Source organism: Capra hircus, chromosome 6 (assembly GCF_001704415.2).
Source record: "Capra hircus breed San Clemente chromosome 6, ASM170441v1, whole genome shotgun sequence".
NCBI classification, from domain to species: Eukaryota; Metazoa; Chordata; class Mammalia; order Artiodactyla; family Bovidae; genus Capra; species Capra hircus.
The window spans coordinates 7,224,989-7,247,660 of record NC_030813.1 but is presented as its reverse complement, the minus strand read 5'-3'; the positions used below and the strand labels follow the sequence as shown (position 1 = coordinate 7,247,660).

General features: G+C 38.0%; 1 protein-coding gene across 2 annotated transcripts in view; it reads right to left on the bottom strand.

Annotated features, from left to right (window-relative positions):
- The window catches only part of PRSS12 (protease, serine 12), an 87,373-nt gene that overhangs the window by 45,272 nt on the left and 19,429 nt on the right, over positions 1 to 22,672 (bottom strand). For both annotated transcript variants that reach the window (XM_018049183.1, XM_018049182.1), the window contains exons 2-5: positions 14,948 to 15,098; positions 5,510 to 5,688; positions 3,320 to 3,461; positions 6 to 202 (exon numbers count right to left, since the gene is read on the bottom strand). In XM_018049183.1, the coding sequence (XP_017904672.1) occupies positions 6 to 202; positions 3,320 to 3,461; positions 5,510 to 5,688; positions 14,948 to 15,098 (669 nt within the window). The remainder of the gene's footprint in view (positions 1 to 5; positions 203 to 3,319; positions 3,462 to 5,509; positions 5,689 to 14,947; positions 15,099 to 22,672) is intronic.

Genomic DNA, 22,672 nt, shown 5'->3' with positions numbered 1-22,672 from the left:
CTCACCCAGGGAGACTCTGAATCCGTTCCCGCCGGGGTAGCAGGAGATGCCAACATCTTCCTGATGGCTGCAGGCATGCCTTCCCCAGGGTCCCCGTGAACACTGAAGGAAACTGGCTTCCTTTCCTGAGCAACTGACGCCTTCCAGCCATCTGGGTCCCATGCTCTCTTCAAAGTGGTTTGCAGAGGCTTGTTTGCCATATCTGTGGCAATAAAACAAACATGCACACAACTGCTGTCTCTTGTTTCAAGGAACCACAAACCATAAAACAAGCAACCTCATTAAGTGTCATGACTTCAGAGGGTAAGTATTTGTTCTTTCTCCTATCCTGAGAACTCAGTTCTAACAGCAGTGTTCACTACATCACATATTTTGATGATCCAGGGATTGGGGAGCCTGGTGGGCTGCCGTCTATAGGGTCGCACAGTCGGACACGACTGAAGCGACTTAGCAGCAGCAGCAACAATGTTTGATTGATTGAACGGGTAACAAGCAGATAATTAATCCTATTCCCCCAACCATTCTTGTGTTTTGTCTACAATTTAACCCACCATCCAGAGAGAATGCAAACAGATAAATGTTAAATTCCTGACCGTGGAAATAACACAGTGCACCAGAAAGTGAGAACTCTTGTATCAGCCTCTGAAAGCCTTCTGAGTGCATTTGATTTCATTAGCTCTCTGAGCCCCTTTCCTATCCTGTCTTCCAAAATAAACCATGTGAGGAATTTCCTGGTGGTTCAGCGGTTAGGACTCCACACTTTCACTGCCAAGGGTTGCAGGTTCAATTCCTGGTAGTGGAACTAAAATACTGAAAGCTGCATGATGCAGTCAAAGGAAACAAATAAACAAAAAATAAAAACAAAATGTATGTATTGGTTCAGTGATTTCTCAAGAATCATTCCAATCCATGATGAAACTTGGATTTTAACCAATCAAAATCAGAGTAACAACAGTGCTTTTTATAAGGTTACATAAATCTGATTTTTTAAACTTTCATGAATCATATTTGTGTTTCAATTGACTTTATTTGTCACACTGCCCTACTGAAAAACCCCCAGTGCATTATAATATATGTATGTATAATATATACACACATTGTAGAAATAGGAAAGATCCACAAAATTAAAAATTAGCAAATAAGTCAATCTCTACCTTCATTTATCTTCTCCCCAGTTTGGTTCTTTTGTTCTGTAAAATCCAAACAAACCTCCAGAAATCCCTGAGCTAAAAGATATCTGAAGTGTCTTTCAATTGGTCTATATAAATAATTAAACTCTAACTCATAAATTTTATGTTAGTCACTTTCATTCCATTTTATTATTTCTGTACTAAGAATATATATGAAGAGATCTTTCAGTCTGAAAGATGAAGTTTCCTAACTTTTTCCCACGCACTTATTTATTAAATTTATTTAACATGATGAACATTTCAATAAATTAAAACAATGCAACTTTCAATGTCATGCTAAGACTTCTATTTTGCTGACTAATCGATTCTTAGCTAGAAAAGTAATTATCCTAAATTCCATACTGCTATCACTTTCAATTTACACCAGGTTTCCACAAAATGCAGCAATCTGATTACATCCGTTTAATGTCAATTATGTAAGAGACAGCAAGTGGCCATTTTACTTTGGGATTTTGTTTGTATGAAGAAACCCAGAGTTCACCCTCTTTTTTATTCCAAAAGAGCATTCTCTTTCAAAAATTCCTCTGTAAACTAAAATGTAAATGTAGCAGGCGCCTATTCTACCTTCTAACGCAATCATTTAGAATTTTAACAAATATTGAGAACACTTTCAGAACCATTAAGTTCTGATACTCTGTATATGCAAGAAAAACTGAATGTATCTGTGAAACAAAATAAATAAAAAATAGAGAAAAAAATCAGCATTTATTCAATTGTTTTCACTAATAAGGAAAAATATGAAAACAGTAAACAACAATATTTCTGAATTTTTCTAAACTTGTGAAAATGGGATACAGTTCTCAGACTAACAGAGATTTACTCAGATGAAATGGCATTTTAAAGTAATTCTTATTAATTAAATATCAATATTTATTTGGCTAGCATGTCATAGCCCTTGACTTCATAATTATAATTAACTGCACTGCCCATGAAAATTCAAAATATTTGTCAATCTCATACATCTATACCTTTGTGATGTCATTATTTACAACAAGAAAATTTAAACTAATTTAAATATTAAGTAAATTATAATATGAACATCATCAGTTATGTTATCAAAAATTATGACTATAGTAATATAAAGGAAAAAAGTGAATAGTAAAATTATATATCTACTACTAGAGCTGTTACAAAGTTATACGCAAGTTTTAATAATGGAAAAACTGGGGGTAGTTTTTTATTTTCTCTTTTTTCCAAATCTCTAAAATTTTATATTACTTTTACAACTTTAAAAATATATGCTTAAACACAGCTTGAATGTTTAGCTTGAATGAAAGCATATTTTTAAGTTTTAATAAATATTTGCAATTAATTCTATCTAAAGCTGAAATAATATAATTTTGCTTATTTCTTTTAAACATCAGACAATTACTTCAAGTATGACATAAAAACAGGGAAAATAAGAAAGAATGGGCATTCATAGGCTTCATTCAGATATTAGCTCAAAGGCATCATTTGCAATTACTTCAAGCAACTTAGGTCTTTACTCTGGAATGCATTATGTGTGTGACATGAAATATATTGCTCAAAGTGTGATACTCAGTTTTTAGGAGAATGAGGTCAAGGGTGAGTTCAAAAGGTCATCTCTTGACAAGAAAGCTGTTTTTCTCAAATAAAAGTGATAATTATCATCACATTATGAGAAAGGAAATAATGTAATACCAAAGAATTTGACATTGAACTTCTCTGCAATTTTAAACACAGTGATGTTATTACTAACAACATCCAATAGCAGCAATGCATCAGAATAAAACTGATCTTTCACGGCATACAGTCTTACTTAAATAGACAGAACGGGACTTAAAAATCATCCATGGGAAAAAAAATAAATAAATCATCCATGGCTCCAACCAGTTATTCAAGAAGAGGGGTGGTGGCAGGAAAGGCAAATGAGATAAACAGCAAGATATGGTTATTTATCATCAAAGAGAATGTTATTGTTTTTTAATTGCTGAACTTCCACATACAGATAGGCAGATAAAAGAGGTAGGAAGGTAGGTAGAATAGACAGGTAGATAATGATTGAGAATATATATTGTTAGTATTAGAGACATTACAAGTAAGGGTAAAAAACAAGACTTTCAAAAATATAGCTTGGCATTTAGCTATCTTGTATCAATAGATCTTACTTAAATCCCAGCTGCCGGCAAACCACATAGGTGTTAAGATCAGTCCAGCCGTCATTACAGACAGTTCCCCACTGTCCCCTGTGATACACCTCCAGGCGACCCTCGTGGCCGCCTTCACCACCTGCAAGTCTGATGACGCCATCTGCGACAAGAAGGAGACACGGAGACCGAGCAAATAATGACCAGAAAAGGCAGAGCAACATTTTAATTGCATGAGAAATATCATCCTACCCAGATCTCCCTCTGGGCCTTTTTTTAAACTCCTACTAGAACTGTCCTTGGTAGCTCGGACAGTAAAGAGTCTGCCTCCAATGCTGGAGATCTGGGTTCAATCCCTGGGTCGGGAAGATCCCCTGGAGAAGGAAACAGCACCCCTCTCCAGGACTCTTGCCTGGAGAATCCCATGGACAGAGGAGCCCGGTGGATTACGGTCCATAGGGTTGCAAAGAGTTGTTCACAGCTGAAGCGATTAAGCAGACAAAGAGAACTGTGCTCAGTGATCTGAGGTCATTAATGGGACTGTTTTTGAACAAAGTCATAACAAATATCTGTCCTAACAAAATACTTTCCCTTTTATTTGTACTCCTGTGTCTAAGTCGAAAAATATACCCTGATATAATTCCAAAGTAATTATTTAGATTTCTCCAGATTAAATAATACTTGGGAAATTTCTTACAGCTTTAATCTCCTTAAGTATGAGCAATATTTGTCATTTAAATTTAAAAAGTATAAAAACACAGTAACTTGGAAATAGCTGAAAAATTTAACTGTGAATTAAAAAATACTGAAATATGAAGACAGAATAAGCTATTCTGGTTAAAGAGTGACCAATCATGTCAAAGTATTTATTATTATTCCTTAGGCGTTCATAAAGGATTCCCTGGTGGCTCAGATGGTAAAGAATCCACCTGCAATGCAGGAGACCCAGGTTCGATTCCTGGGTCAGGAAGATCCCCTGGAGAACGGAATAAAAACTGGGGTGCATGTTTTGCCTTTGTTCTTTTATCAATAATACAAATCTAAATTGAATCTTCTGAAATTAAATGAATACTTAATTCCCAGAAAATCCTGTAAAGAGCTTCTAAGCATATATACAATATAATAAATTCATTCCTCAAAAAGCATAAAAGGCCATTTCCATCCAAAATAATCCACTGTCCCTCCTCCCAAATGAAATACATAAATAATCTTGGGGGAAAGTCATCCTTTTCATGAATCTCTGGGATCATTCAAAGTCAATTAAGGTCTCCTAGCAATAGAATCATTATTAATGTAAAATTTCACTGTTTGCAAAGCATTGTTACACCTGTTACCTCATTTGACCACCCCAGCAACACTACAAGACTATCCTCATTTGAAAGAGGAGGAAATGGAGGCTCGAGAAGATGAAGTGCTCTGGCTTACAATCTGGTATAAATTTTCTATTTATTTTGTGTATAAATGTGTTATTCTAATAAAACAACAGTGTGTACAGAACTATGTAACTAAAAAAGTAGACCTTCAGCATTTCAGTCTCTCAGAAGTATTTCATTTGACTTTTTTAAAGAAATATTAAAGCCCTAATTTTTTTCTTCAAGCTCTTTTTGCTGTAGAAACAACAGATTTGTGATGACCCAACTTCTCTTGCCCGTCCATTTCTCTCTTCTTCCCCCCAAACATTTAAGTACATACACATACACTCATTTGCACTCAGACATGTCCTTCTTGCAACACAAGACATAGCTTGACAAGCACGTTGTGATTTGGAACAGTCTGAACATTCAACACAGCAAAGGTTAACCTGGTTCTTTAATAGCGTGCTTTAATCAAAATCCCATCAAAATAGTTTACCAGCTATAAACACATTCTGAGAGTCAAGACAGGCTAATAAATGAATGGACTAAATATATAATACCTAACATCCTAAATTTATCATTGCACACTGATTCTGACTACTGGGTACTATATATTGCAACAAGATCATATGTTCTTAACTACTTTATAGGATTGTGTAGCTTTCAACTGAAAAACTCAGAAATATCTATAAATAAAGAGATAGCATTTTAATATACAGTATATATTCTTTTTATGTCTTATTTGGGGGATTTATTTGTAAGTTCATTCAGTAATATTAGCTAAATTGAGGAGGGAAGTTAAGCCCAAATAAGGGCAAAGGCAAGAGTGGCTAGGTTGACAGGGTGAAGTTCCTACCTGTTAGAGGGGTACAGGACACTCCAGCATCTTCTTTATGGTCACAGTTATGCTCTCCCCAGGAACTCTTTGGACACTGCTCAATGGAAAGCTCATTCCCGGTGCAGCGTACCTCATCCAACATTACCGGGCCAGACCCTTCCCCAAAATACGCCTGATTCCATGCTTTGGCAATGCCACTGAACAAACATAAGAACATAAGTCAGATGAAAGGTTAGTCTGACCCGTTTCTTCTTTTGCCTCTGGCAAAGGTAAACTTATGATTAATTTGTAATTTTCCTTATCAATTCACTCCATTGTAGCTATCTTGGTCCATAAAGTACCAAATAAGAATGAAAGAGCTACAGCCAGAATCTGGGGCCCTGATGACTGTGAAACCACTGTACCAACCTTGTCATCTCTGGTCTCCGGAGAGAAAAATAGACTCTTGTCTTTGTTGTTGTTGTAAGTCACCCAGTCATGTCTGACCCTTTGCGACCCCATGGACTGCAGCACACCAGGCCTCCCTGTCCATCACCATCGCCCAAAGTTTGCCCAAGTTCATCTTCATTGCATCAATGATGCCAGCCAGCCATCTCATCCTCTGATGCCCTCTTCTTCTGCCCTCAATCTTTACCACCATCAGGGATTTTTCCAATGAGTCAGCTGTTCACATCAGATGACCAAAATACTGGAGTTTCAGCTTCAGCATCAGTCCTTCCAACAAGTATTCAGGGTTGACTTCCCTTAAGATTGACTGGTTTGACCTTGCTGTCCAAGGGACTTTCAGGAGTTTTCTCCAGGACCACAATTTGAAAGCATCAATTCTTTGGCGCTCCGCCTTCTTTATGGTCAAGTTCTCACAACAGGACATGACCACTGAGAAGACCATCTCCTTGACTACATGGACCTTTGTCGGCAGAGTAATGTCTCTGCTTTTCAACACACTGCCTAGGTTTGTCACAGCTTTCCTGCCAAGTAGCAAACATCTACTGATTTCATGGCTGCAGTCACTGTCCACAGTGATTTTGGAGGCCAAGAAGAGGAAACCTGTCACTATTTCCAGTATTTCCCCCTCTATTTGCCATGAAGGAATGGGGCTGGATGCCATGATCTTAGCTTTTTTAATATTTAGTTTTAAGCCAGCTCTTTCACTCTCCTCCTTTGCCTTCATCAAGAGGCTCTTTAGTTACTCTTTGCTTTTTGCCATTAGAGTGGTATCATCCGCATATCTGAGGTTGTTGATGTTTCTCCTGCCTATTTTGATTCCAGCTTGTAACTCATCCAGCCTGACATTTCTCATGTCTTGTTTAAGCCACGGTTATTTTCAGTTCTCTGTTGCTCATGGGCAAACATCTCTTCACTCAAATTTATTTGACTAAATTTACTTCTCTCACAATTCAAAGTGATATCATATTCTCTAGAACCCCAGATTTCAATGAAGAAGATCATGTTTGCCTGTCAAAATGATAAATGACTTCAGAAATTGCATCTTCAGCCCTTTTCAGCCATTTAATTCTTAGACTAGAGTATTTATACTTTTAGTTTGCGTTCCAAGATACTGCATCTATTCCCCATTATTTAAGTTGCCTTTTTCTCCTTACATTATAACTATCTTGAGAATTTAAAACCAAAACAGGAATGCAATTTTGATATATGTAATTCAAATTTTACTATCCAGAAATAAGGTTTTATCGGAACAAAGCCACACTCATTCCCAAATTACTGTCTGTGGCTGCTTTTGCACTACACAAAAGCTCAGTGGAGTAATTGGAAAGTCTAAAGTACTCACTATGTGTCCCTTTACGGAAAATGTTTGTTGACCCTTGCTCTAGAGGAAAGAGACTAATGAAAGCAAATATGGAAACTGATTTAGAGAACACTGAAGGCTGGAGAAGGGAAGCAGACGAGACAGGATGACTAATGCAGGTCATGGGGAAGCCGGAGAGGAGAGCTTTGGAGAAGGGCAGAGTAACCGTCTCCTTGGATCTCTGCCCCGTGACAACTGCTAGAAAAGAAGCAGATCTGTTAAAGACAATTTCAGTGAGTATAATTCCTTGAGGCAAGATTAGGTGCTAACATAAAACCAGGGACCAATATGAGAGAAAACAAAATTTGATCCCAAACTCGGAAACAAAAAATAAACTCCAGATGGTTTAAAAATCTAAATAGAAAGAAGGGAAAAAAAGGGAGGAAGGAGAGAAAGAGGAAGACAAGATGACTAAAAAGTTAATACAATGCAGTGAAATAATAAGAACATAGTTCTTGTAACCCTGGTAATAAGGGAATTTCCTGAGCAAAATAAAAAACTGAGAAATCAGAAAACAAAGACGAAAAAAAAGTTAAACTTATAAATTTGAACTATGTAATAAATAAACCAAACACATAAATTTGAACTATTATATAGCAAAATACACCACAATTAGATCAAAAGGCAAAGTAGGTGAAAGATATATTTGTAAAATATAACAGTAATCAAAGAAAAAAATTCTTAGAAGTAAATAATCATAATTTATTATTATCATAATAAAAGACAAAATGACCAACATCAAAAATAGGGTAATGGAGAGAAACAAGCTATTTACAGAAGAAGAAATACCCATGGCCACTGAGCATATGCTAAGATGCTCAACTTATAATAATGAAATTAAAACAGTAAGAATGCATTTTTACATGTCCTTAAAATCCTTTGCACTAAAAATCTAGGCTAAAAGATTAAAAACTAAAGGCTTTCTATTCCCAAGAAAAAAATAACAAAGGTAAAATACTCATTACTTGAGAGTGACGTGAGGCAAACTGGACAGAGTAAATGAAATACACTGCATTTCAAATATGTCAAAGATGTGGTAGAGGTTCTATGAAAAAGCAAAAGGCCCAGTTAATAGCCTCTAAACTGTGTTCCTTCCTTAAGGGAGGACAATAGATGGGAGATCAGGAGCCCGGGACAGTGACTCTGGAGAAAATTATCTATGTTACAATGCAGCCTTAAAACATCATTTGAGTGTTTTATTTTCTTCCTTATGTATCTCCATATTTTCCATTGTTTACAACCATTATTTTAATGATCACAAAAATCTTTAATTAAACTAATCAGAAAAATTAATGCAATAAATTCAAGAACCAAAACAAAACAAAAAAACACTAACTAGGAAACCATGATGTAAAACAAACTAGGTTTCCCAGCTAATTTCTGAGTTTATTAAAAATTAAGATGATATTTATAAATACACACAGTCCTTCAGCCTATTTCCTGGTGCCCTGGAATGTACTGGCTTTCAGGGGAATACCAAAGAAATGGATAACTCTGCCCTTCAAGAGATTGTCTAATATCAGGGAGAGCAACGTAAAACTCATGGTTTGTTAAAGGCTAAGGAGGACGTCAAGGCTGTATATCGTCATCCTGCTTATTTAACTTATATGCAGAGTACACCATGAGAAACACTGGACTGGAAGAAACACAAGCTGGAATCAAGACTGCCGGGAGAAATATTAATAACCTCAGATATGCAGATAACACCACCCTCTGGCAGAAAGTGAAGAGGAGCTAAAAAGCCTCTTGATGAAAGTGAAAGAGGAGAGTGAAAAAGTTGGCTTAAAACTCAACATTCAGAAAACGAAAATCATGGCATCCGGTCCCATCATTTCATGGGAAATAGATGGGGAAACAGTGGACACGGTGTAAGACTTTATTTTGGGGGCTCCAAAATCACTGCAGATGGTGATTGCAGCCATGAAATTAAAAGATGCTTGCTCCTTGGAAGAAAAGTTATGACCAACCTAGATAGCATATTCAAAAACAGAGACATTACTTTGCCGACTAAGGTCCGTCTAGTCAAGGCTATGGTTTTTCCAGTAGTCATCTATGGATGTGAGAGTTGGACTGTGAAGAAGGCTGAGTGCTGAAGAATTGATGCTTTTGAACTGTGGTGTTGGAGAAGACTCTTGAGAGTCCCTTGGACTGCAAGGAGATCCAACCAGTCCATTCTTGAGGAGATCAACCCTGGGATTTCTTTGGAAGGAATGATGCTAAAGCTGAAACTCCAGTACTTTGGCCACCTCATGCGAAGAGTTGACTCATTGGAAAAGACTCTGATGCTGGAAGGGATTGGGGGCAGGAGGAGAAGGGGACGACAGAGGATGAGATGGCATCACTGACTCGATGGACGTGAGTCCGAGTGAACTCCTGGAGTTGGTGATGGACAGGGAGGCCTGGCGTGCTGCGATTCATGGGGTCGCAAAGAGTTAGACACGACTGAGCGACTGAACTGAACTGAACTGAATAAGTGCTATGTAAATTTGATAAAATTGTGTGTCCCCTTCCCTTCCATTATGAAAAGTATGTCCACACCAGCCCTGGCAGTCCATTTGTAGTAAGAGTCCCAGTTTTACTACTTTCTTACCACCTGACCACAGAAAAATTTGTGGAATAGGGGCTCTCTGATATAATACATCAATTTATTAGGTTATTTTATGCAAAGTTGTTTGACCTACATAGCAGCAATCCCCAATAAACACTGAATTGATCCTATGTCTGATCCGTATCCAAACATTCCTAAACCTATTTAGCTAATCTGATTGCATTCATATAAAATTTGTCTGTTTTCCATAGAAAAATAGCAAATAAAAAGTACCACCTGACTAACTCAATCCCTGGATTTAGCTACTAGAGATCAACCCTGGGATTTCTTTGGCAGGAATGATGCTAAAACTGAAACTCCAGTACTTTGGCCACCTCATGCGAAGAGTTGACTCATTGGAAAAGACTCTGATGCTGGGAGGGATTGGAGGCAGGAGGAGAAGGGGACGACAGAGGATGAGATGGCTGGATGGCATCACTGACTCGATGGACGTGGGTCTGAGTGAATTCCAGGAGATGGTGATGGACAGGGAGGCCTGGCGTGCTACGATTCATGGGGTCGCAAAGAGTCAGACACGACTGAGCAATTGAACTGAATATAGCTTGAATAGACAAAGAATTGAGTCAGGCAATTCTATTGTATAAAAAGAATTACTTGTTAGGTTATAAAAGATTGGTTCTTTGACCGCAAATATCATTTTGTGACACATAACATTTGGATGAAAAACTCATTTTTACTGGTCAATAGTCCATATTTCTTTCTGGAAAACAATCCCCTCTATCTCCAAAAATGACATTTTGAAGTATACTAAATGATTACTGTATGCCAGATGCTGGTCTAAGAGCTTCAAATGTATTAACTCTTTCAATCCTCCCTACAACCCCATGATGTTATTATCCACTGTTTACAGATAAGGAAACTGAGGTACAGAAGTTAAACAATTTGCCCAGCATTGGAAATGGCAACCCACTCAAGTGTTCTTGCCTGGGGAATCTTAGGGATGGGGGAGCCTGGTGGGCTGCCGTCTATGGGGTCGCACAGAGTCGGACACGACTGAAGCAACTTAGCAGCAGCAGCAGCAGATGGTAAAATGTGTCTGGCTTTAGAGCAGACTCTGAAACACTTTCCTTTCTTTCAGTCTCGTGGGGCATTTTCAGTGAGGTGTCTATGGCACATTAATATATAGTCTGTCTAAAACATGCTCATCATCAATTTCCTTCTACAATAAACTTTTCTCTCTTGACTTCCCTATTTCTTTCAGCCTGAATTCATATTTATTCTTATTAATACCTGCCTATTTTGCAAACAGGGTAACATGAAAGGAAAAATCCTACTTTGGGAGCCATAAATCTCAAGATTCTGGCCCTTACAGTATAACTTGGGGACTTTGAGTAATCTCAGAGAGCCTAACTTTCTCATCTGTTAAATAAGGCCTCTTTTCTGCTCAATAAGTTGACACACCAATAATGTTACGTTAAGGCTGCATGTTGTCACCTTGCTTATTTAACTTATATGCAGAGTACATCATGAGAAACACTGGACTGGAAGAAATACAAGCTGGAATCAAGATTGCCGGGAGAAATATCAATAACCTCAGATATGCAGATGACACCACCCTTATGGCAGAAAGTGAAGAGGAGCTAAAAAGCCTCTTGATGAAAGTGAAAGAGGAGAGTGAAAAAGTTGGCTTAAAGCTCAACATTCAGAAAACAAAGATCATGGCATCTGGTCCCATCACTTCATGGGAAATAGATGGGGAAACAGTAGAAACAGTGTCAGACTTTATTTTGGGGGCTCCAAAATCACTGCATATGGTGATTGCAGCCATGAAATTAACAGACGCTTACTCCTTGGAAGGAAAGTTATGACCAACCTAGATAGCATATTCAAAAACAGAGACATTACTTTGCCGACTAAGGTCCGTCTAGTCAAGGCTATGGTTTTTCTAGTGGTCATGTATCGTGTGAGAGTTGGACTGTGAAGAAGGCTGAGCGCTGAAGAATTGATGCTTTTGAACTATGGTGTTGGGGAAGACTCTTGAGAGTCCCTTGGACTGCAAGGAGATCCAACCAGTCCATCCTGAAGGAGATCAACCCTGGGATTTCTTTGGAAGGAATGATGCTAAAGCTGAATCTCCAGTACTTTGGCTACCTCATGCGAAGAGTTGACTCACTGGAAAAGACTGTGATGCTGGGAGGGATTGGGGGCAGGAGGAGAAGGGGACGACCAAGGATGAGATGGCTAGATGGCATCACGGACTCGATGGACGTGAGTCTGAGTGAACTCCGGGAGATGGTGATGGACAGGGAGGCCTGGCATGCTGCTATTCATGGGGTCGCAAAGAGTTGGACACGACTGAGCGACTGAACTGAACTGAACTGAATAATGTTTGTAAAATATTTTTTAAATTAATAAGCAATAAAATGAGAACAAATAAATATTTTAAAAGAGTATGAGAAGAATTTTTATTTTGACCACTGAATAATATGGTTCTGTAAGATAATTTTATAGCCAAAAAAACCCTATTGTTCAAAAATTTAAATTCTTATGTATATTATGGCATATCCACAGAATAAAATATGATGTCACAGTTCCATGAGCAGCTACACTTTTAAGAGTTCTGAAAGACATAGGAAATGCTTCAATGTTAAGTGCACAAAAAGAACCCCAATTAAAATGTCTCTACCTGAAACTTCACTGCATATGTATGCATTCTCAAGTTCAATTTTCTAACACTTGGCTGCTTCCTTTCCTGATCCTCATGTTTCTCTAAGTTCTGGGTTAATCAAATTTAAATATCTTAAGTACAGTTATTCCTTTTGTGTTTTAGGAAGCTTGCCAGCTACCAAAATCTACAGCCACCATTAAAAGATGAGGGTCAACAAAGACAGCATCTCACAAAGAAACTGTAACCAGTACTCCAGGGAGGCATAATATAGTTTCCCTTTGGGAATTCAACAAAGCAAGTACCACTGAGATGAAACATGTAACATTAAAAATTATTTCATCTGAAAGTACTGTGCCTTTAAGTGAGCAAAACAAATTCCAGAGGAAGAGCAGTTGCAGAATACTGCTATGCTGCAAGCTTATGAGAGAAGTATAAAATCAAAGGAAAGAAAAACAAAGCAAACGAACAGCATCAGCTCAGAGCCTATAGTACTTATAATAAAAAAAAACTCCACCAAGGTAGATTGTTGGTTATTACACAGGCTTGTGGAAGATTGTTGCTGTCTTGAATATTTGAAGATAGTTTTCCTTTTCACCATTTCTCTAAACACAAATCTCCCTCATTCAAAAGATAGCAATGAGCAAATGCTTAAGAAAGATGTAAACACTTTACTCAACCCACACAGATGTTCAACATTAATAGAGTCTTCCTTGTGATTCTATCTCTACATTCTTTCCAGGTAGTAGACTACTGTTTGTCAACACAGTCTTTGTTTAAGAACTGTTTATCTAAGTGGAAAAAAAAAAAATCTTGGCTCTCAAGAAAGAACTCTACATTACAACATGAATTTTTAGAATCACTTTTACAACTATGAAAGTGAAACTGTTAGTTGCTCAGTGGTATTCAACTCTTTGCGACCCTATGGACTATAGCCTGCCAGGCTCCACTGTCCATGGAATTCTCCAGGGAAGAATACTGGAGTGGGTAACCACGTCCTCCTCCAGGGTATCTTCCCAACCCAGGAATCGAACCCACGTCTCTTGAGTATCCTGCATTAGCAAGTGGGTTCTTTACCAGTAGCGCCACCTGGGAAGCAAATACTTGAGTGATGTTTATCTAACCAAACTTTTGGATCTCGCCTCCCATTTCAGAAGTTACAAGAACCAGAGGAGTAAGCTAACTGACACCAGGAGGAAGAAATGAGACCAATCCAGAAGGTAGGATATTCTACAAAACAACTGGTGTTCTCTTTGGTCTCTGCAACAAGTCAGTGTTAGGACAAACAAGAGAATGTTCTGGATTAAAAGACTGGGGATATAACATTCAGATGCACCACAAGGCCCTGGGCTAAGTTCTGCTACAGAGAAACCATCTGCCAAGGACATGGTGGGAACACCTATGGAAATTTGAATATGACAGGATATCAGACAATGTAAGAATGATTACCTCTTACATTAGTTGTGATGATAATTTGGCTATGTAGGACAATGTTCTTATTTTTAAATGGGGCACACAAGTATTTAGAGGTAAAATGTTGAAAAAACATTATTTTGTTTTAAAATACTTTAATATTAACCTACAGTTTTGAAAAAGTGGGGGAGGGGAGTCAGTTGCAAAAACAATTGCAAAAAAATTGCGGTTCAAGGTTCAAAACTCATGCTCCAGCATCAAAGACTATGCTTAATTGGACAAAGTGAAACAAGAACTGAGAAGTTTTCATTTTGAGAAGTCTCCACATCAACCCACCACTACCTGCCACAACATGGCTAAATAATTTTTTTTCAAATTTAAAGTAAAATATTAACTTACAGAAGATCTGCCAGTATAATTTGAGAGAAACGTTTAGGCCTGCTATACCAATGTTCAAAATCACTAAAGACAAGGATCAGAGGATACAAAATTATAACATTTTATTCCAAAGTAACCATAACTAAAGCAACATATAATATTGGTTTTCTGTCTTTATTCCACAAGCTTCATTGCCATATCCTGCACAGGAATTATTTCCTTTGAACATTAATAAACACTCTTTGTTCTAAGCACAACCTAACAAATAAGGAAGCAATGGTCAAAGGTTTAGACAATATCTGGGGGAAAGAAGCTGAACTTCAGTTAAAACCTCACAACTAGTTTCATCATATGACTTTGGTAAGTAACTGTGGTTGACCGTGCTAGTTACTACCTGGGAGTCAGCTCCTGATAAAAAGTGGTAAAAGGCTTAAGATTCTACAAAATCAGTTGAATTCAGATACAAACAGGTTAGATCTATAGGTATACAGATATTCTCTTCAAGGAGACTACAGCCAAATACAATGATCAAAAAGATGGCTTTTTCTATTTGTTCAAAGAAATGTGCAACTTAAACACACCTACCTTTGGGTATGGAAGTAATAAACTTAGAAATGTAAGCAAAACAAAACAAGAACAACCAACCTCAGACCCAGCTGCCTGCAGACCACTTCCGCATCCGCATCATCCCACTGGTCGTCACAGACTGTCCCCCACTGACCGGCATGGTAGACCTCCACTCGGCCCTCACGCACACTGCTCCCCCCAACAAGGCGCAGGATGGGGAACACAGGGCCTGCAATATGAAATTAACAACAAATTAAACCTACACATTTACACTGAGAAGATCAGTGTAGAAGATCAGGTATACTCTATTTGTTTGCCATTCTCAATCATAAAGTTATATTTAATAAGCCACTTCAGCAATATGGACATATCCACGCATGTCTAATATATTTTATGATAATCTCAACTGATTAAAATCCTCCAACTTGAATTACACTCATACAAATAGCTGTCAAGAGGAAGCAGTCTAAATTCACTTTTCCCCGAGGACCTCAGAAACCAGAAAAGACACACTCAAAAACTGCAGTTATTGAAAATCCATTTGATTTTTATGGTATTGTGGGGGGCAGCATTTATTTTGTCTACAGTAACTTGAGCATTACCAACATGTAATTATTAAGAATGGCACTTATATCTATGACATACTTGCTTTCAGAATAGAAATATTTTTACACTTGTAGAGATCAAGTCAAAGTTTACATTATCACATTATAAGAAGCTGGTGGACATCGCAGCCAGTACCTTCAAAAAAACAATACCGAAGATTCATTTGTGTATGAATCAATTCATTCTCTGTGAAGAATACCAGAGGCTTCCCCATGCAAATTCCCTATTATAGTCTACAATACCCTTATCTAGTTTTATCAGTTTTTTAATTTTTCTCTCTTTTTCTTAGTCTAGAATTGAGGACACAGGGAACGCCTTTCCCTTTCACTCAAGTACTTCAGATACCCAGCTATGTAGAAGGCATCTAATAAATATTTGTTGACTGACTGGATTGGCAAGCAGTGACTAAAAGCCTAGAAAGAATATCTCAAACAATGAAAAATAACTATCGATATCCATCCCTTCAATTCTGTTTCTTAAACAGCTATTAGGCAGACAGGCACTGCACAAATGCTTCCCCTTAAGAAGTATATTGCCTTGGGATATGGACAACATGAGCACAGACGGGAGACCACTGGGAAGACCCTGCAGGGTCAGGTGCAAAGGTGCTTGCCCACCACTGGGGGAAATTAGGGCATCTCTTCTAAAGAAGCTGTAACTAAGAAGGCCAAGATGATGGATGGGACTTCATAAGTTAGACACGGGGGATGTGCAGTTCAGACAAAATGAACCGAATGAGCAAAAGCACAGAAGCACAAAGCTGTATGTGTTTGGGAAACAGGCCCTCTAATTTTTCTGGAATAAAGAATGTGAGATGGTCAAAGGTTCAGAACAGGCTGGGTCCCTATTAGGAAATTTAGTTTTATCTTTTGCCAAATACTCATCATTTATCCACATGAAATATGCTTCTAATTCTTCCACAGTATAAGCAGCTATCAATAAACGGTATTTGGACATTCATATTTATATTCAAATATCACACCAGAGAAGAGATTTAGATTAGTGAACATGTACATCTACTCATATTCTGATATTTGTAACACAGTTTTTTTATATAACTCAACTAGCACTTGTAATTTGGAAAAGGATAAAGGTAGGTTTAATAAACATAACTGTTCTCAACATTATATAGCAGCTTCTTATAATTAATGATTGCTCAATTATGATAAGAAACCTAAATTTACATGTTATTATGTTTATTTTTCTTTTAAGAAGCTTGGAAAATATAGAAACAAACCAATGGAAACAACATAAATTTCTTAAATTATTATATCCTTCTCTGCCTCTCCTCTCCCCACCCCCATGGTAAGCTTGGAGAAAACAGAAAAACAAAAAAATTTAAGAGGACATTTAAAATTATCTTCAATCTAGAAACATTATGGCATAATTACCTTACATTTTTTAAAATGTTGTGCTTTATTTTTAAATGGACTTTTTACACTGGTTGTATAAGCATTTGTGAAAATATTAAGAAGCTCAAAGACAAAATTTAGTCACCATCTCACATCTTCCCAACAAATACATGCACAAAAAACAATCATTTGAAAGACATTTCAGTGAAGTAGTTGACTCGTACTTAACTTATGGATAAATAAAACTCCCAGACATTTTCATTTATATCGGTATTTCCTATGTCCAATACTCAGATATGATCTTCTACTTTGTAAGTGTTGGAAAAGTGCCACATGCCCAGATGCTAAATGTAAATTCGAAACTAAAAGAAAGTGTTAATATTAAAGGTCTGCTGCTGTGCCTTAAGATAGACTCAGTGTTTGCTGCTCTGAGCTATTTGTTTTCATAGTCTCATTTAATTTACCATAAAAGCATATTTTTTCATTCCCACTTCTAATTTTATCTCAACCTTTGATATATATATGCTTACACCAACCTTAAATTTATCTTTGCAGCCAGAGTATAAACAAGTGGATAGATTATAGAGAATGGAGAGCTTTTTTTAAAAAAAAAGAGTAGACAGAGATCCTGAAAAAAAGGATTGTTTTCAAAATTTTACTTACTTCACTACTTGAAAAATGTTAACATATTTTACCGGTTAGGTTGAACGCAGAATACAAGCAATATCTACAAAAAGCAGTGTACCGTTGAGCCCGATTCAGAGCATCCCTGATGTAGCAAAGTGTAAACATGTATTTGCCAAAGGTAGGATTACCAAGTGGAGAAGGCAATGGCACCCCATCCCAGTACTCTTGCCTGGAAAATCCCATGGACGGAGAAGCCTGGTGGGCTGCAGTCCATGGGGTCGCAAAGAGTCGGACACGACTCTGCGACTTCCCTTTCACTTTTCACTTTCATGCATTAGAGAAGGAAATGGTGACCCATTCCAGTGTTCTTGCCTGGAGAATCCCAGGGACGGGGGAGCCTGGCGGGCTGTCGTCTATGGGGTCGCAAAGAGTCAGACACCACTGAAGCAACTTAGCAGCAGCAGCAGGATTACCAAGGGGTGGAGAGGCAAAGGAAGAAAAGGAAAAACTTATAAGACATAAAAGATTTACAATGCATCTTGCACCCACAAAAGGACTGCAGCTCTCCAAGCACGCCCTTGTATGAGATCTTGCACCATTTCCATTGGGTCTTCCAGTCAGTTCACAGGAACCACCCTAGCTTGGATCTTCCTATGTTTTGCAGAGGGAGCATGTCAATTCCTTCCGATACTTGTACTCAATCAGAAACCATTGCCCTCGGCTGTGTGCTGGCATTCTAAAGACCTGGGACATCTGATCACGCTGCTATCTCCAAGAAAATCCAAAAAGGTGTGATAGCCACAGGTTGTGGTCACACGTTAAAACAACCATGGACTCCAGAAAACCCACCCACCATTGTGAAACTAACAGCCTAGAAAGAATATCCCAAACAAGGAAAAATAACCAGCAAAGGGAGCTTCTCCCGCTGCTTCCGTTCACATGATCATACACACATCTGTATACTGAAACCATATACTCATCACCAATGCTGCAGATGGTGACTGCAGCCATGAAATTAAAAGACGTTTCCTCCTTGGAAGGAAAGTTATGACCAACCTAGATATCATATTAAAAACCAGGGACATTACTTTGCCAACAAAGGTCCGTCTCGTCAAGGCTATGGTTTTTCCACTGGTCATGTATGGATGTGAGAGCTGGACTATAAAGAAAGCTGAGTGCCAAAGAATTGATGCTTTAGAACTGTGGTGTTGGAGAAGACTCTTGAGAGTCCCCTGGACTGCAAGGAGGTCCAACCAGTCCATCCTAAAGGAGATCAGTCCTGAGTGTTCACTGGAAGGACTGATGTAGAAGCTGAAGGTCCAGTACTTTGGCTACCTGATGTGAAGTGCTGACTCATTTGAAAAGACCCTGATGCTGGGAAAGACTGAAGGCAAGAGGAGAAGGGGATGACACAAGATGAGATGGTTCGACGGCATCACTGACTCAATGGAGATGAGTTTGAGTAAATTCCGGGAGTTGGTGATGGACAGAGAGGCCTGGCATGCCACGGTCCATTGTGTTTCGAACAGTCAAACACGACTGAGCGACTGAACTGAACTGAATGCCTAGGACATCATGCATAGAAGGGGCCCTTATCCAAGGTACCGATTTGTTTTATGAACAAAGTTATTAGAACACTAATAACTATTATTCTATTCTATTCTATAAAGTGAAAATATTTTGTTGTAGTTGCTGTATTTTATTTTTGGTTTCAAGATGATTTTTAACTTGATTCCATCACAATTTTTCATTACCCAAATAAGTGTTTCATATACAGTATAGAACAATTCTATAAACAAGTTAGATTAAAACAGAAAATATGCGAAGCAAGGTCAGGGCTTCCCAGGTAGTCCAGTGGTTAAGAGTTTGCCTTGCAATGCAGGGGACACCAGTTCAATCCCTGGTCTGGAATGATCCCACATGCTAGGGGACAGTTAGGCCCAAGCTTCACAAATACTAAAGCCTGCATGCTCTAGAGCCTGTGCTCCACAGCAAGAAAAGCCACCTCAATGAGAAGCCTGTGCACTGCAACTAGAGAGTAGCCCCTACTGACTGCAACGAGAGAGAGCCCGTGCACAGCAGTAAAGACTCGGTGCAACCAAAAAAATTTTAATCAATACAGTGAAAATGAGTATACTACGCAAAGCAATCTACAGATTCAATGCAATCCCTATCAAGCTACCAATGGTATTTTTCACAGATTTTCAAATTTTTCACAATTTGTATGGAAATACAAAAAAACTCGAATACCCGAAGCAATCTTGAGAAAGAAGAATGGAACTGGAGGAATCAACCTGCCTGACTTCAGGCTCTACTACAAAGCCACAGTCATCAAGACAGTATGGTACTGGCACAAAGACAGAAATATAGATCAATGGAACAAAATAGAAAGCCCAGAGATAAATCCACACACATATGGACACCTTATCTTTGACAAAGGAGGCAAGAATATACAATGGAGTAAAGACAATCTCTTTAACAAGTGGTGCTGGGAAAACTGGTCAACCACCTGTAAAAGAATGAAACTAGAACACTTTCTAACACCATACACAAAAATAAACTCAAAATGGATTAAAGATCTGAACGTAAGACCGAAACTATAAAACTCCTAGAGGAGAACATAGGCAAAACACTCTCCGACATAAATCATAGCAGGATCCTCTATGACCCACCTCCCAGAATACTCGAAATAAAAGCAAAAATAAACAAAAGGGACCCAATTAAAATTAAAAGCTTCTGCACAACAAAAGAAACTATAAGCAAGGTGAAACAGCCTTTGGAATGGGAGAAAATAATAGCAAATGAAGCAACTGACAAAAAACTAATCTCAAAAATATACAAGCAACTTATGCAGCTCAATTTCAGAAAAATAAAAGACCCAATCAAAAAATGGACCAAAGAACTAAACAGACATTTCTCCAAAGAAGACATACAGATGGCTAACAAACACATGAAAAGATGCTCAACATCACTCATTATCATAGAAATGCAAATCAAAACCACAATGAGGTACCATTTCATGTCAGAATGGTTGCTATCCAAAAGTCTATAAGCAATAAATGCTGGAGAGGGTGTGGAGAAAAGGGAACCCTCTTACACTGTGGGTGGGAATGCAAACTAGTACAGCCACTATGGAGAACAGTATGGAGATTCCTTAAAAAACTGGAAATAGAACTGCCTTATGACCCAGCAATCCCACTGCTGGGCATACACACTGAGGAAACCAGAATTGAAAGAGACACGTGTACCCCAATGTTCATCGCAGCACTGTTGATAATAGCCAGGACATGGAAGCAACCTAGATATCCATCAGCAGATGACTGGATAAGAAAGCTGTGGTACATATACACAATGGAGTATTACTCAGCCATTAAAAAGAATACATTTGAATCCGTTCTAATGAGGTGGATGAAACTGGAGCTGATTATACAGAGTGAAGTAAGCCAGAAAGAAAAACACCAATACAGTATACTAACGCATATATTTAGAATTTAGAAAGATGGTAACGATAACCCTGTATGCAAGACAGCAAAAGAGACACAGATGTATAGAACAGTCTTTTGGACTCTGTGGGAGGGGGAGAGGGTGGGATGATTTGGGAGAATGGCATCGAAACATGGATAATATCATATATGGCAGTCCAGGTTCGATGCAGGATACAGGATGCTTGGGGCTGGTGCACTGGGATGACCCAGAGGGATGGTATGGGGAGGGAGGTGGGAAGGCGGTTCAGGATGGGGAACACGTGTACACTTGTGGTGGATTCATGTTGATGTATAAAAAACCAATACAATAGTGTAAAGTAATTAGCCTCCAATTAAAATAAATAAATTTAAATTAAAAAAAAAACTGAGTTCAAATGTAAATCGAACTGCTAGATGAATTCCTTTGAAGACTAATTAGATTGTTGATAGATCATGACGATTTAGACTCAAGTCTGTATTTAAACGCTTAGGAAAACATTTAACTAAGACACGTTTTTCATCTGGAATGCTGAAAACAGAATAAAAGTAAAGCAAGAGAATAATTTTTTTTTTTTTTTTACCATGGGAAAAGCTACACAGGACAGCAGCTGCCATCTTCTCAGAACACGCCCCACCCTGCCAGATGTCTCTTTCACAAAGCACTATATTTTCTTCATCTCCTCGGCAACGGACATTGCTCCAATAAACGGGAATAAGGCCCAGTTCAGAAAATGGGGTTTGTTTTGCGACTCCTTTTCCTCTGGAAGTACAATGCTCAAGGTTAGGTTGATCAAATGTAGGCTAACTTTTATCAAAGCGCTAGGGTTTTATAAAATGGAAGAAATCAATAAAGGTGAATGTGGAAGAAAAAGACAAACATAATGGATTATGTAAATTTAAAGGAAATCAAAACACTAGATCAGAAAGATTACCTATGGCAATCTTTCTAATTAACCTTGAATAACTAATGCTAGGCATGTGCCTTTATCTACAGCTGATTTTACAAGAAAATGGGCAAATACTACAGACATAAAACAGGAGTCTGGATGGTTATGTGGAAGAAGTGTGTCTGTCCTGTGATCTAGGGGGACTTGGATTCCAGTCAGCTGCAAATTACTCTAACATGTCTCTAAGTCCTTCCTTCTGATACATGAAAGAAGTCTGGATGCTTGAAGAGTCTTTCCTACTCCAATATTTTACGCTGTCATTTCTGAAACAATTATTATTACCACACCTAGGAAAGGTAACATCAAGAGAGACAATCCATTCCCATTTTAAAAAATTTTACGTATATATAATAGTATTTGCTAGCAAGACTTTGAAATCAATTAAGATAACTCATCTAGTCTACATACTTTTAACCTCTGATAGGTACAATACTGAAATTAAATTTTTAAAAGATTAAATGCTTATCTGAATAACATGATGATCTCTAGAACTGTCTCCATGCGACAGCTTCCATTAAGCCAACAATAAATATTTGGGGTGTGTCTAAAATGTGAATCTCTCTTGACAGCAATAAAGCCAGGTTGCTCTGCCCTTATTTGAAATTCTCTTTTATTAATGGACTACCAAGAGATGACAGAAGGAATCAGATCAGCTTATTTGAAGTTTATGTTTGCCAAAAGGTAGTTTACATTCTTATCAATCAAGAGAATCTCTGTAATTCACATCTCCATTACAGAGCTTGTTTTTAATTGGCAAATAGCTGATTCACAATGTTGTGTCTGCTGTACAACAAAGTGAATCAGTTA